Consider the following 16095-nt stretch of genomic DNA (forward strand, 5'->3'; position numbering starts at 1 on the left):
TTGTGGCACCACGCCTGGGTAATTTTTGTATTTTTAGTAGAGACAAAGTTTCACTGTGTTGGCCAGGCTGGTCTTGAACTCCTGACTTCAGGTGATTTGATCGCCTCAGCCTCCCAAAGTGCTGGGATTACAGGCGTGAGCCACTGCTCCTGGTGGCTGCTTCATTTTTAATGGCTGCATAATATTCCTCATCAGAAAGTGGGAATAATTAGACTAGTTGGCGTGGCTCATGCCTGTAATTCTAGAACTTTGGGAGGCTGAGTTGGTAGGATTACTTGAGTCCAGGAGTTTAAGACCAGTCTGGGCAACATGGCAAAACCCTGTCTCTACAAAAAATACAGAAAATACCGGGTGTGGTGGCGCACACCTGTAGTCCCAGCTACTTGGGAGGCTGAGGTGGGAAGATTGCTTGACCTCAGGAGACTGAGGCTGCTGTAAGCTGAGATCCCATCACTGCACTCCAGCCAGGGTGACTCCATCTCAAAAAAAAAAAAAAGAAAAGAAAAAGGAAAGAAAAAAAGAAAGTGTTAATAATTAAAAGTACTTTTAGAGGGTTATGTCATAAGCCTTGACAAGAGTTGTTCTGTAAAGCTACCTGGCATGTAAAACGCTCAATTAAGTTAGTTAGCTCTTCCACAGGATGGAATTATATAACCAACCCCTTTCAAGAGGCATTTAAGTTGTTTCCATTATTTTGTCATGATGAATAAGGCTGAGCAATATTAATCTTTGCTCATATCTTTGGTCATTTCCTTTGTAAATTTCGGGACTGCTGGGTGTGCACATTTTAAAATTAACTCACTCATCATCATGCAGTTAGGAGAACAGAGAAAGGAAGGGGCTGTGCGGGGTCACATAGGGAGTTAGCGTCAAAGTCAGGACTAGGAATCAGCCAGGGTCCTCTAACTGGAGCTCTTCCAGCTGGTGTCCTAGAGGAAGTCCCAGCTGCAAGCCGGAGGGAGGAGGAAGGGAAAGAACCAGGCGCCGGGTCTGAAGCGGCGGCAGGAAGAAGGTGGGGCCGGTTGGGAGGAGGGGGCGGAGCTGCTGAGCCGCTCCGCTCCTTCGGGCTGCAGAAGCTAAGCGGTCGCCTGGCAACCCCGGCGGCGCGCCGTTCGAACGGAAGCGAGGAACCAATCAGGAAGTCCGGGGCGAACCATTCTGGAGTGAAGGGGGGCGGGGTGCTCACTTCCCCTTTCGCGGCGCTCGAGGGACTTTCCCTGCGGTGGGGGCCTTCGACAGTCAGGGCCACCCGCTCAGCTCGACTGCGGAGGGCAGTTCCGAAGGGGACCCCAAAGGTGCCCACGCGGGGCTAGGGCCTCCTGGGCGTCGTTGGGAGCGGCCACTACCAGCCCAGGTCCGAGCTGTCAGCCTCTCCGAAGACTGCGCGGAAGGAGCCGGGACACGCCTAGGACGGGCTCCAGGTGAGGGCGCGGGTGGTTCCGGGTGCGACCCGGGGTCTGGGGGACTCCGTTCCCCGAGCGCCTGCTGTCTGCTTTCTCCCCGCGTCGTACCTGCGTGTCATTTCACAGATGAGGACTCTGAGGTTCAGAGAGGCAAGTGTCCTGGCTCGGCGAGCTCTGGCAGAGAATCCAGTTCAAGGCTTTCTGCCCTACCTCGCAGCCCCTAGTCTAATCATATCTAGACTTGCCTTGAGAGGTACAGACGGGCAACTGGTAGTCATTTTCCCAGCATTTTATCGGCAGGGACACGGCCTATGGACCCCTGGCTGGATCACCTATCCCTGCGCCCCACACTGGACCTCGGGATGCCCCTTTTGGGCGTCTTTCTTCTCCGCAGTCCGGGGTTGGACTCGGCTCATTTGGCGCCCTTCTGCCTACGGGGCTCTGAACTCCAGAGCTCCCCCTCTCAGAGGACCACTCTATGGGCATCGGATGGCACTGACATTTCTGGGCTGGATGTAGGGGCAGCAGATTCTCCAGCCCCCAGAGTCGCTGCTGACCTCTTGGGAATCTTCCCCGGTTTGGGGAAGGGAATAAAGCCAGTCCCTGAACCAAAGCCTCTAGTCACCAGAGACTTTGGAATTGGGGGTGGGGCCGGGATCCTCTCAGGAGGAGCATCTGATCTAGGCCAGATCCTGCTCTGTCTCCTGGGGACACCCCTTGCCCCCTAGGTTGCTATTGTCAGTCTCCTTTTGTAGGTGGGGAAACTGAGGTTCTAAGAAGTTAAGCCTCTTGTTGAAGTCCCAGTCAGACAATGCAGTGGTTATTAGCTCCCTCTGGCTTCAATCTTAGAATCCTTGACACTCAGAGTCATGCATTTTGAGAGTCTTGAATCTCTGCATAAGGGAGTTACATATCTCCTCTCCTCTGGAGCCTCCCCCTGGCTTTGGGGACAGGATCTCCGAACACTCAGAAAACAAGCCTTTCCTTTATTCTTTCAACAAATATTATTGACTTCATAAGCCTTGCTCTTGTTCTTGCATGTTTTGTTTTTCTCAGTAGCATTTACTCCACCTTATGTCCTATATATTTTACTTATTAGCAAATTTATCACCTTCTCCCACTGTGATGCAAGGCAGGGGCTGAGGCAGTTGAGGTCCTCACCACCAGTGCAAAATTTAGGGATGCCCTGAACCTCAGTAATCAAGATAACTGAAACTAATGTTCATGGACCATTTGTGTGTTCTGCAGGCAGGAGGTTAACTCACACAGCCTTCATGAAGCACAGTCCTCCCATCTCATTCTCTCTCTCTCTCTCTGTATATATATATATGTGTCTGTGTGTGTGTGTGTATATATATATATATATGCATATTTATAAATCATGAAACCACTGCCCTGTCCCTGACTTGCTCTGTGACATTGAGTAAGTTTCTTCAGTCTCTGGGCTGAGCTAAGAAGTCATGATGGTGCACTCAGGCCTGGGCAGAGGGCGGTCTAGGATAGGAAGCAGACTTGGTTGTGGATTACAAATACATCCCCCAGACTCAGCTGTCTCACTTCTAAGCAAAATGATGTAGATGCAGTGATGCTGCAGTGTGGTTTGTAGGCAGAAATGAGACACACGCTAAGTGGCCACCAGTAGGGGATGATGGGAAATTCTACTGTGCAGCTGGGAAAAAGGACATGCTCTTTATGTACTGATGTGGCACCAAGAACAAAACATGCTATTGAGCAAAAAGAACAAGATGAAAATGGTACACATAGCATCATGATGCCATATGTGTAACAATGGAGACAGAATATATATTCATACTTGCCTGCATCTGCCTAAAGTCTCTCAGGAAGGATAAGCAACTGTCTGGTCACGATGGTGCCTGCAGGGAGGAGAAATGGGGACAGGGTGGGAGGAGGTTGTTGTTGTTTTTTTTTTAAACTTCACTATCTTTACCGTTTTTGAATTTTGAGTTGTGTGCATGTATCATCTATTTTAAAAATTTTAAAATTAAGGCCAGGTGCGGTGGCTCACGCCTGTAATCTCAGCACTTTGGGAGGCCGAGGCGGGTGGATCACTTGAGGTCAGGAGTTTCAGACCAGCCTGGCCAACGTGGTGAAACCTCATCTTTACTAAAAAATACAAAAATTAGCCGGATGTGGTGGCACGAGCCTATAATCCCAGCTACTTGGGAGGCTGAGGCAGGAGAATCACTTAAACCTGGGAGGTGGAGGTTGCGGTGATCCCACCATTGCACTCCAGCCTGGGTGACAACAGGGAAACTCTGTCTAAAAAATAAAAAATAAAATTATATATATATATATATGTGTGTGTGTGTGTGTGTATATATAATATATATATATCTATATGCATGTTTATAAATCATGAGACCACTGCCCTGTCCCTGACTTGCTCTGTGACACTAAGTTTCTTCAGTCTCTGGGCTGAGCTAAGAAGTCATGATGGTGTACTTAGGCCTGGGCAGAGGGCAGTCTAGGATAGGAAGTGGGCTTGGCTATGGATCTGCCTCCCACTCACCTTTCTAATCCTGCGTGCCAGGTCCTTCCCCAAGACCTTGCATGTGTTATCTCTCTCATTCCGTCCCCACTGCAAAATCCTTTGTCCCCATTTTGCAACCTCAAGTGCAGACCTAGAAGATCAACTTGGTAGAGGTGAGCATATCAGTGGGCCTAGATATCCACATCCACACCCATTCCACAGCCTACTCCCTTCTCCCTTCCTAAAGTTAGTGCAGGGCCACCCTGAGCAAGGCTGACTCCTGGGCAGGCCAGGGCACCAGCGTCTGGGAGGCCTCCAGAAATAGCTCAGGGCCTGGTGTGGCTCTGGAGGCAGCCCAGCTGGGTGTCTCTGACCTGGACAGCTGGGCTGAAATTGAGCTGGGGCTGTCCTGCTGGCTGGCCCCTTGCCACTGCCTGGAGCCTTCCTGATCTCCTCTGGGGCAAGCAAGGGCCTCCCCAAATCTAGGCCAGGCTTCCGCTGAAGGGAAAGAAAGAAGCAGGTGGAAGGAAGGGGGCGGGTTGGGTGTAGAATGTCATGAAAATTATAACCTTTGGAAACCACACCTCCCACCCCCTCACCAAAGAATAAAAATCACTGACACCTCTTGAGCAGTTACTGTGTTCCAAGTACTTTACAAGTATGAACTCATTTAATTCCCTCAACTCTGTGATGTAAGGTAATTACTGCTGTTCTTATTTCCATCTTGCAGAGGGGAGACTGAGCACAAGAGAGGTTTAATAATTTGCATAAGATAACCTAGAGGTGGAATTTGAACCCAGAGAGTCTGGCTCTAAATTTTACATTTTTTAGGGGGGTGGGGTGGGGCGGTGAGTGAATTAAAATGTATATAAAATAAAATTTACCATTGTCACCACTTTTAAGTATACAGTTCGGTGGCATTAAGTACATTCACATTGTTGTACAACCATCACCACCATCCATCTTCAGAATGTTTTCATCTTCCCAAACTGAAACTCAATACTCAATAAACAGTTCCCCATTGCCTCTCCCTCTAGTGCCTGGCAATCACTGTTCTACTTTCTGTTTGAGTGAATTTGACCACTTTGGGTACCTCTAGGTATTATAAATGGAATCATACAGTATTTGTCTCATTGAGTCTGGCTTATTTCACTTAGCATAATGCCTTCAGGTTTCACCCATGTTGTTGTATGTGTTAGAATTTCCTTTTCAAGGCTGAATAATATTCTATTCTAATATTCTATGTATATGCTACCTTCTGTTTATTCATTCATCCCTTGATGGACACTTGGATTGCTTTTGGCTGTTGTGACTAATGCTGCTTTGAGCATGGATGTACAAATATCTGTTTGAGTTCCTGCTTTTAATTGTTTTGAGTATACACCCAGAAATGGAATTGCTGGGTGATCCTATGGTAATTCTGTTTAATTTTTTGAGGAACTACTTTACTGCATTTCACAGTGACTGCACCATTTTATGTGTCTATCAGCAGTGCACAAAGCACTAATTTCTCAACATCTTCACCAACACTTGTTATTTTCTGTTTTTTTTTTTTTTTGGTAATGTCCATCTTCAGGGGTGTGATGTGGTATCTCATTGTGGTTTTAATTTACATTTCCCTAATGACTAATGGTGTTGAGCATCTTTTCCTGTGCCTAATGGCCATTTGTATATCTTTGGAGAAATGTCTATTCAAGTGACAAGTGACTCTGCATTCTTTTTTTTTTTGAGACAGAGTTTCTCTCTGTCACCCAGGCTGGAGTGCAGTGGTGCCATCTCAACTCACTGCAACCTCTGTGTCCCCGGTTCAAGTGATTCTCCTGCTTCAGCCTCCCGAGTAGCTGGGATTACAGGCACCCGCCACCATGCCGGGCTAATTTTTGTATTTTTAGTAGAGACGGGGTTTCACCATCTTGGCCAGTCTGGTCTTGAACTCCTAACCTCGTGATCCACCTGCCTTGGCCTCCCAAAGTTCTGGGATTACAGGTGTGAGCCACCGCACCCAGCTATGACTCTGCATTCTTAACTATTACCTGTGCTTCTCTTAGATTTGTAACCTCTGAGAATAGTGGATCAGCATTCTGGGCTGATGAAGGCCTCCCTTCATTCTGGGCTGATGAAGGAGCCGGGCACTGAATGATCTAGTTGGTTGAATAGTTATCATAGCCCGCTCTTTGGTGGCATTTCTCATACATGGGCCTCATGCAGAGAGGGAGGCACGGTTGTGAGTCCTGTTTTGCAGTTAGGGAAACTGAGATATGGAGACATTGAGTATTTTATCCGAGGTCTTATAGCTAATCATTGGTGGAGCTGGGATTTCAATGGGTTCTGGAGTCCATGCTATACCTTACAGATATGGCCAGGGGGATGGAGGCCTGCAGGCCTGCAAAGACCACTGCAGGCAGCAGAACCAGTGTGTGCAGAGGTTTGTATATGGTGGCTTTGGAGAAAGAACAGGACTTGGGTAGAAGTGGTCAGAGCCCAGCTTGAATGGTGGTGACTTGAAGTTGGAGGAAGAGTAGGACAGGTCTGGAAAGGCCAGGAGCAGGGTCAGGGTTTGGAGAGGAGGCTTGGTGCTTAGGAACCCTGGCCTTTTTTTTCTTCTCACAAGATATTTATTAATTACAAAGGGAAAATAGTAACTGTACAGTGGAGAAATTTGGCAGATATTGCCTTAACCAAGGAATTGGCTGATCACTAAGATTAAGACAAACTGTTGTTATGAGTGGGTGTGGTAATGTACCTATAGTCCCAGCCACTCAGGAGGCTGAGGTGGGAGGATTGCTTGAGCCCACCTATTTGAGGCTGCAGTGAGCTATGGAGTGCACTCCAACCTGGGCAACACAGTGAGACCTCATCTCTTAAAAAAAGAAAAAAGAAGCCTCCTGACACCATGTACTGAGAAGGACACAACATCACTTTTGTGTTATTCTTGATAGATATGTATAACTTTCTCTCCTTTCTTTCTTCCTCTTTCTTTCTTTCTCTCTTTCTTTCTTTCTTTCTTTCTTTCTTTCTTTCTTTCTTTCTTTCTTTCTTTCTTTCTCTTTCTTTCTTTCTTTCTTTCTTTCTTACTGATATAAGAAAAAGCTTTATACATTTAATGTATACCTCTTGATGAGTGGCCTTGGCCTTTGAGGTGGCCTGGGTCCAGTCCAGCTAGTTGTTCAATGGTATTTCCTCTTTGTTTGGTCCCTGGAGGAAGAAAATTGGAAGGGTGTGATGGAGCTCATGGTCCAGTGGGAGAGATAAGGAAACGAATTATATTTCCTATCCTAGATAAAAAAGTATCTAAAATGACAGGATGTAATGAGTGCTCGGAAGGGAATAAAATGGGTGAAAAAGCTGACACCCCCTCTTGGGGGGTCTCTTGGAGGAGATGGCATTTGAAGTGAGATCTGAAGGGGGTGAGGGAAGAGAGTCCAGGCAGAGAACAGCTGGTGCAAAAGCCCTGAGGCAGGAAAGACCTTGTGTTCAGGAACAGCAGGGAGGGCTTTGTGGCCAGAGCAGGAAAGAGGTTGCAGATAATATGGGAGATTTGGACAAGGACTGAGTCCTGGAAGGCCTGAGGGCCAAGCAAGCAGCTTGGATTTTTTTTTTTTTTTTTTTTTTTTGAGACGGAGTCTCGCTCTGTCGCCCAGGCTGGAGTGTAGTGGTGCGATCTCAGCTCATTGCAGGGAGTTTGGATTTTATTGTTAAGGGAGCCACAGGAGGGTTTAAACACAGCAGTAATGAGACCTTATTTCTGCTGGGAAAACATTGCCATTATTGCCCCCATTTTACAGCAGAGGAAACTGAGACTTAGAACCATAACCAGGGAGTGCTTCCTAAGGTGGCTTCTCCCTCTGGGGTCCAGCCGACGAGGCAGTAGATTATTCAGGAGTTCCTTGCGGGGCACATCTGGTAAGTGGCCAAAGCCCAACACAGAAACACTGTCTCTTCCACCTCGCCTCCCCAGATGTGAGCCTGGGTTCCAATCCTGGCTCTACCATTAATCAACTGTGGAATTTTGGGCAAGTGGCCTTACCTCTTGGAGCCTCAGTTTTCTCATCTGAAAATTGGCATAATGATAGTAGACCTCACAGAGTAGGTTTGAGGATTAAATTAGTTAACATTTTGTAAAGAGCTTAAAATGGTGTCTAGTACAAAGAAAGTGCTCAGATGAGATTTGTTCTTTTCTTTTTTGGCGGTAAATTTATTCAATGCAAAATAATCCTCTCCAATTTTACTGAGGTGGCTGACCACGTCCACAACCAGATCCACCTCTAAATTGGAATTTGGTTGCTGACCCAGCCCCAGCTTCGGCTGTCTTGTCAGCACCAGGGGGCACAGAACACTGTCTGTAGGTGTCTCTGTCAGCTTCCTCTCTTGTGAGCCTTGCAGGTCGCTCACCCTCCAGACCTTTAGGCCGAGGCCTGCCAGTCTCTGGACGGCTGCGGCGTAGGGTGGCAGGAACAATCTCTGGGGGCAGATGAAGGTAATCATGGAGATACTGGATACCCTCATTGGTAAGGTACCAGTAGAAATGTCTCCAGGCAAACTCTTCCTTCACGTAGCCTCGGGACTTGAGAGACTGCATGGCCTTCATGACATGAAGGTTGGGCACATTCTTGTCTGCCAGCTCCGGGTGCTTAGGCATGTGGACATCCTTCTTGGCCACCATGACTCCCTCCTTAAAAAGGAGTTCATAAATGGCAATCGGTTCTTCTTACACATCAGCATCTTGGCAGCTGTAAGGTCCGGGGCTGGGGCTAGAAAGGAAGGACTGTTCTTTTCTATTATGAAAATAATTATTGTTGCTTTGCTGTTACTACTATTAGTGCCTGAAGGAGCCTTCCCTCCCCATCCTCCATTTCTGCCTCAGTGGAGGGCTAGGCAGGGCTCAGCAGGCCATTTGGAGGATGATGGATTGTTGCCCCATTCCCTGTAAAATCAGGGACTGGAGGAGGCCGCAGTGCTGAGGGGGAGGGAAAGCTGATGTGAGTCACTGCCGGCCTCCTCATGCCCTACACCCTGGTGCTGGCCCAGCTGCCACAGGCACAGAGATGGGACAGGAGCCTCTTCAGCCTGAGCGGGGCGGAGGGCTGAGGCTGAGGCCTGGGAGACAGCTCCTTCTCTGCGCCTCAGGATTCCTGTGAAAAAATAGCCTATCAGATGTGCCTACCTGAAGTGAGTTATAGGACTTGGGCTGGAAGAGGTGACAGTCACTACCCTCTGGGAATTCCTTCCTGCAGGGGTGCAGTCTCATGGGATAAAATGAGGGGACTCTGGGGGGTTAAATGAGTATGGTGTCTAGCACCCAAAAATTCTAGTTATTGTTGTTACTATGACGGCTGTTGTTACCGATGTTAACAGTTTTTCACAAGGCTGCTAAGGCATCCTCAGACTCAGCCTGTTCCAGATGGATGGGCTCTGCGTGTGACGGAATGGAGCACCAGGAGGGTCCCGCAGCTTGCTCAGGGACACACAGCTATAAAGTGGTGGCGTTAAGGCTTGGTCTGGAGGGAAAGTGCACAGGCTGGACTCCCCAGAGTGATTTTGGGCTAGTGACTCAGCCTCTCCCAGCCTCAGTTTACCATTAGTCAAATGGGATAACAATAGAACTCACCAGATAGCGATTGTTGGGAAGATTAAAATGGGTTACCTGATACCAGGAAAAACACTTTCCCGTGCCTGGCACAGTGAACATTACCTGGCGGTCCTTCTGAGTGTCAGGGAAGGGGGCTCAGTTTGTCCGTCTCTAAGATGGGTGCGCTTGCCTGCGGGAGCCACCGGGACTCCGCGCGCCAGGTGTGCGGTGGGCGGGTCTCGGCTCCCGGAAGAACTTCCCTGGGTGGTCCTGGAGCCGGTCGGACCCGGTTACGGAGCCAGGCCAGCTGCCCGCGGCCGGGGCTGGGGTTCCGGCCCCTGCCTGGCTTTCCTTACCCTTTTCGGGTAATACCTGGACCGGCGGGTTCACTTGCCCGCAGCCGCCGGAAGTTGCGCAAACTCAGGTTGCCGGAGCCCCAGGTGGGCCGGGCCGGAGGAGCGCAGGCCAGCGGCGCGGGCGCAGCCAGGTACGTGCGGACCTGCGTGGGGGGGCGCCCAGCCTGAGGTAGGGGGCGGCCCGAGTACCCCTCCACCCCGGGACGGCGGAAACGGGGCAGGGATCTACCTTTCGGCTTCAAGAGGACCGCGGGGATCGTGCCGCTCGCTCCCTCATTTGAGATCCAGGCCAACTCGGACTCAGAGGGGCGGCGAGTGGCGAGGGTCACACAGCGCCCTGCTAACCATCCCCCCATCTCCCGCCACCGGGATTCCTCAAGCTTGCCCGGAATTGAGGGAGAGCGAAAACCAGACTGGGGATCTGAGTTTCCCCTAGTCTTGCCCCGCGGCCTCTGGAGGCTGACGCCGGGGAGCTGATGGGGAGGGGACGAGGTGGGGATGCGTGCCACGGTGATGCAAACCAGAAGGGCCGGCGGTTGGGGGCATTCATGGGAGGCATTTGAATCCGTGGGTGGGGCATTGGGCGGTGAGAGGAGGCCTCAGAGGGGACCTTGAGTCCCGCTTGGGGACTTGGGACCCTGGCTTCATCTGGCAGGAGCCGCTGCACCTCCGTTTGCCCATCCGTGACATGGGGCTGTTGAGGTGAGCACACTGATCAGCCTGTCTTGGGCCTGCTTTGTCAGCGGTGTGGGCTGGGACAGACCCTCGTGGGGTTTGCTTAGAGACCCCTCCGTGGGGGTGGTCTGTGGACTTGGGTAGTCAAAATCTTCTTAAAGACCAGTAGCCTGGTTCGTGGCTCCGCCTTTTTGCCAGATGCTGAGGAAAGCCCTCGACCTGTTTGATCTCCATCCTTATCATGACCTGGAGGCTCAGGAAGGTCTATTTTTAACCTCATTTCACAGAGAAGGTAACCGAGTCTGTAAAGAGGCGAAGCTGCTTGCGCAAGGCGCACAGCGAGCGGGTGGGCGAACCCAAGGCCGGCGGGCCCGCGGCGCCAAATCCGGGGTTGGCTCTGGCATCTGTCCCAGCCCCGCCAGAGGGGACACCAGGGCCAGCAGATCGGGCCGCAGGGACTGGGGGCCCGATCGGGGTCGTGCATGGGGCTTCTGCCCCGGCCCCACCCGTCTGACCTCCTTCTCCCTCTTTATCCGGATGGTGCCCGCGAGGGAACTGCCACTGTGGACGGGTTGGACTGGTTTGGGAGGTGGCGGCCTGGGGGTGGGGCAGAGTTTGGCTGCCTCTACTATGCTCCTTTCCTGTCAGGTCCTTCCCACCTGAGGTCTCCTGGGGGTCGGCCCTGGTGGAGCAAGGCTTCCTTTCCCATCCACTCCATCTCTCCTGCCTTGGGAGCAGCACCCAAGGTTCTATTCCCAACTTTTCGCTGCTGCAGAGGTCTCCGGCTGGTGGTTGGGGGCCAGATGGAGGAGGGGACAGATATGTTTGCAGACATATTTTGTTTGCTGCACATGCAATGTTTTAATCATTATTATTGAATATGCTAACAGTTTTAAGAATCTAGAGTTTTTATGTAAGTCTGGATTTCCAGCTTCCTGGAACAATACACCTACCACCTTGGACCCATATACCTGCAGCAGGCAGGGTACCTAGATGTCTCTAGTTCATCTCTGATCACCCAGTTGACATCTGGCTCCCATAAATATTTCAGTTCAATAAATATTTATTGAACATTTTACCTTAGTATGTGTCTAGGGCAATATCTTGAAACTGGGGTATAGTGAACAAAATAGCCACCCTCACCTGCCCCCCCCCCACACCCCTGCCCTCATGGAGCTGATATTTTAGGGGGGCAGGGACAACAAAGAATAAAACACCCATACACAAATAGAGTACTTGTGCAGGGAATAAGGAGAAAAGAAATAGTGCGGGGAGGGTGTCAGGAGCGCAGGGGAGAAACAGGATGTGGTATTGAAATCAGTGCCTTATTTATCTACTCTGGGGCCTGGGAAAGTCAGTTCTCTCAATCTCAGTTTCTCCATCTGCACAATGACCCACAGGCTTGTGGGAGGTTATAGGGAGGATGGCACCCAGCAGGGATCCCTGCCTCCCCACCCTAATCCAGACTCGCTCCCTTCTGGATTTTTGGATGTCTAGGTGGGGCTGTCCAATGTAGCTTCCTACCATGGATGGAAATGCTCTACTCTGTGCTGCCAAGTACAGTGACAACTGGCCACATGTGGCTACTGAGAACTTGAAATGCCACTAGTGTGGCTCGGGAACGGAATTTTATGTTTTTATTTCATTTAAATTTAAAGTTAAGGTTGAATAGCCATATGTGGCTGGTGGCTGTTGAGCTGGACAGCACAGGTCTACATGGCTTGAACTGCATGTCCTCTTGGGGAACACCTAGATTAAGTACCCGCCCTCTCTGTTTTACAGATGAGAATGTTTAGGACTTGGTATATGGGTTTTCTTCTGCCCCATCACCAAGGGGCCTTGTGGGGTGACTCTGTGGGCTTGACCCTTCCTTGGAAACAGGGTCAGGGTTGGCTTGATGCCTGGGACATCAGGCTCTGACACTTGGGTGACCACATGGACACTTGTGCATCCAGGTGTATGCCCTCCTCCCAGGTGAGTGCCCATTCCATGGCTGCAGGCAGATCAAGGGTCTGCCGGATGCCTCCATGCAGGGCTGTGTGATTTGGGACATTTCCAGCTTCTCTCAGCACAGCATAGCTCAGGGCTGACGTTTCCACGTGACAGGCATTTGTGGATCACCGTGGGCCATCCAGTTCTATGCTGGAAGCTGACGGATGTATGGACTCCACTGGGGCGGGGGTGGAGATTTTCTTTGCTCCTTCCCTATAAGCTCTGCCCTTTGCCTGGGGCCTGGCATGTCTAGGCGGGTGGATGGCACAGGGAAGCTTCCTGCCTGGATGGGTGAGGGGTAGAGGTGGTACCAGGCTCCCTTTGGGAAGTCCAGATGGGGTGTGGGGCTGGAGCCCTTTTTCTTGGTCATTTAACCCTACACTCCTGTGGCAGCACCTTCCTTCTTGGTGGTAAGGGGCAGAGCTGGGTTAACTTAAGCAAGTTGGTTGCCTCTCTGGGCTTCAGTTTCTCCATCCAAAAAATGGGGCTGTTGAGAGGACCTGAGGTTGAGTTGACTGGTGCGTAGCACAGAGCCTGGAGCCTCCCTTGCTCCCTTTAGCGCTTGCCTTGCCCTGTCTTTTCTGCCCAGGTTGCCCAGGTCTTTCTTCTCTAGCACCTTTTTTCTTCTCTTGGCCTCAGCTGGGCCTGGTTCCCCCGGGGCAGGAGGGAGGGGGTGTGGGTGGGGCCTGAGGCCCCGCAGCTGTTGCCTTCTGCCTGCTGATTGGCTCCTTATGGAGGGGCGTGGTTTCTACCTTATAATAGGGAAGGCGTCTTACCCTCTCTCAGCGGTGGCTGAACCTCTTTGTCTGAGCGCTCTTGGCTTTTTTTTTTTTTTTTTTTTTTCCTCTCTCTCTCTCTCTCTCCTTCACTGCAGCAGTTGCCGGTGTTCAGCTGCCTACTTTCTGCCTGGATCTCTGGCTCCTCATTTCTCCAGTCTCCTCAGACCAAAGCCCTCGGGATATGCAGCAGCCATGCCTGTGGACACGCTGAGCCCTGGAGCCCCGGCCGCCCCTGCCCTACCTTGCCGCCTTCGGACCAAGGTCCCTGGCTACCTGCTACGGAGGCCGGCAGATGGTGGAGTTCGGAAACCGAGTGCTGTGGAGCGCCTGGAGGCCGACAAGGCCAAGTACGTCAAGAGCCTGCATGTGGCCAACACCCGCCAGGAACCGGTGCAGCCCCTGCTGTCCAAACAGCCACTTTTTAGCCCTGAGACTCGCCGCACAGTGCTCACGCCCAGCCGCCGAGCCCTGCCTGGCCCCTGCCGACGGCCCCAGCTGGACCTGGACATCCTCAGCAGCCTCATCAACTTGTGTGATAGTCCCGTGTCCCCTGCCGAGGCCAGCCGTACTCCTGAACGGGCAGAGGGAGCCGGCCAGCCTCCCCCAGCCACCCCTCCACGACCGCCGCCCAGTACCTCTGCGGTCCGCCGAGTGGACGTCCGCCCCCTGCCTGCCTCGCCAGCCCGGCTCTGCCCATCACCGGGTCCTGCCGCCGCCTCCAGCCCAGCCCGGCCACCGGGTTTGCAACGCTCTAAGTCGGACTTGAGCGAGCGCTTTTCTAGGGCAGCTGCTGACCTTGAGCGCTTTTTTAACTTCTGCGGCCTGGACCCGGAGGAGGCAAGAGGGTTGGGTGTGGCCCACCTGGCACGGGCCAGCTCGGATATCGTGTCCCTGGCAGGGCCCAGTGCTGGGCCGGGCAGCTCTGAAGGGGGCTGCTCCCGCCGCAGCTCGGTTACTGTTGAGGAGCGGGCCCGGGAGCGCGTTCCCTATGGCGTGTCGGTGGTGGAGCGCAATGCCCGCGTGATCAAGTGGCTGTATGGGTTAAGGCAGGCACGGGAGAGCCCAGCAGCTGAAGGCTAGACGCCACTGGGGAATTTGCCACAGGACAGATCAAGTGGTCCCTGGACCTCTCTTGCATCCATTCTCTGGAAGGCCATGTCAGAGGCTCCACCCTGGTGTGAACTTGGTGTGGAGGCAAAGGCTTAGAGGCTGGACCAGCATTCTTAGGCAAGGACTGACTCTGGGAGGGTTTTGCTCTTGACTTTGGACACTTGAGAACCCCCTCCTCCCATCCCAATACAAGGTTTTTGACATGAGTGTACTCCTGCTTAGTTCCTCTTGTGGGCCTGCATTTGGGGTGCTTTGCCCTCCCCACTGAGAGTGAGGGGCCAAGGGATCTCCTCAATCTTGTCTCCCCAGCGGCTCTGTTTCCTCCTTCCTTCCTTGGCCTCTGTCATTTGCTGACTTCCTCTTCCTTACCCAGCGGAACTCACCCTGGGGTCAGGGCAGTGGGGAGGGGCCTATCCACTGCTCTTCCTAGTCCTTGGCAGCTGGCCTAGGTGGGCAGACTATAGGAGGGACTGGTTAGGAGTCTGCATTGCTTTGACTTCCCTCCCCTTGGTTAATAAACACAAATGCTTGTTTCTCCAGGGCTGGGCCTTCAGACTCTTCTGTGTTCACAAGAGAAGGGGTAAGAGAAGTCTTGGGGTGGGGCCATCAAAGCAGTAATTGTTTACCCCGAGATCTAGTGGTGGGGCATGATGATAGCAGCTGGCCTGGCTGGAGACATGTCCCCGCGATGGGTTCTCATAACTCTCCTGGAAGGCTGGCAGGCCTGCTTCATCAAGGAGGAAACTGAGGTCCAGCCACGAGTGGGCTGGAATAGAGCTGGGAGTAGGAATGGGGTCTTTCCCCTGCACCAGGAAGGGAGCCTGCAGGGGAAAGGCTGATGGGGTGCATAGACTTTCCCCTGCCATGAGTGTTCCATCCTCATCCAAGCCCTGCCCAGTTCCCAAGGGGGCAGGAAGCTTGGAGAGAGTAAACCCTGAACTTGAGGTCGCACAGACCATAGAGTGAGGATGGGAAATGGGAGTTTTTGGAGGACGAGAGACTTGGGGTGGACGGCACAAAATGAGTGGCCTTGCCTGGTGATCTTGGACAAGCCAGTCTCCCTCTGGGCCTCAGTGGGAGAGTTAGGCAGCACAGTCCTCCTTGGGTTGGGGCACTGGTGCATTCTGGGCCTTTCATGCTATATTCCAAAACCTGGGGAGAGGGGAAGGAAGGGGCTGGCACTGGGCTTTGAGGCCTCAGCTTCTTCCAGTCTCCCTCCAGGTCAGTTACCTACTAGGAGACCCCACCTTGGCTAGTGGAGCAGCTAGGGCTAGGGCTGGGCTTACAAAGGGCAAAAGTGGTGGTGGCCTCTCTGGTGCCCCACAGTGGGAGTGGAGAGGGGGTGGGTGGCGCTTCCTTTCACAGGCTGCCTTGGCTGCAGCACTCAGAAACAGGAAGCTCTAATGGGGGCCCTGGTGACAGGTTTGATGTAGGTTTTATTTTAAGCATAAAGAGGAGATTTCCGTTGGACTGTTGACAAACATCCAGGTCAGCCCAGCTGTCCATCTCTCTGTCTGTCTGCCTGTCTACAACTAGCCCCCGGGGGCCTGGGATGCGCCTGGGCAGTTTGGTGAAAGAAGGGAAAATTGGGTTCTAGAAGAAGATGGTGTTCCAGCTCACAAGACTGGAGCTTGTGATACAGGTGGGGAGACAAGCATGAGGAGGGTGGTGACCTACCCACAACCCCCCGTGGTGCCCAGCAGTTTTGACAGTGCAGAAG

The 16095-nt window shown here is 52.1% G+C and overlaps 1 protein-coding gene and 1 pseudogene across 6 annotated transcripts; one reads left to right on the forward strand and one right to left on the reverse strand.

Annotated features, from left to right (window-relative positions):
- Window positions 1–1166: 1166 nt before the first annotated feature.
- FAM110A (family with sequence similarity 110 member A) lies at window positions 1167–14916 on the forward strand. 6 transcript variants are annotated; one of them, XM_025400622.1, is made up of 3 exons: window positions 1167–1421; window positions 8128–8236; window positions 13361–14916. In XM_025400622.1, exon 3 carries the CDS (start codon window positions 13458–13460, stop codon window positions 14343–14345), a length of 888 nt encoding a protein of 295 aa, XP_025256407.1. In that variant the 5' UTR covers window positions 1167–1421; window positions 8128–8236; window positions 13361–13457; the 3' UTR covers window positions 14346–14916. The 6 variants fall into 6 exon arrangements, with proteins under 6 accessions (XP_025256407.1, XP_025256404.1, XP_025256409.1 ...); XM_025400619.1 differs by lacking the exon at window positions 8128–8236 and having other exon boundaries at window positions 1173–1421; XM_025400624.1 differs by lacking the exon at window positions 8128–8236 and having other exon boundaries at window positions 1173–1421; window positions 13364–14916.
- On the reverse strand, window positions 8120–8616 carry LOC112633732 (annotated as a pseudogene).
- Window positions 14917–16095: the final 1179 nt, after the last annotated feature.

This window comes from Theropithecus gelada, chromosome 10 (genome assembly GCF_003255815.1).
Source record: "Theropithecus gelada isolate Dixy chromosome 10, Tgel_1.0, whole genome shotgun sequence".
NCBI classification, from domain to species: Eukaryota; Metazoa; Chordata; class Mammalia; order Primates; family Cercopithecidae; genus Theropithecus; species Theropithecus gelada.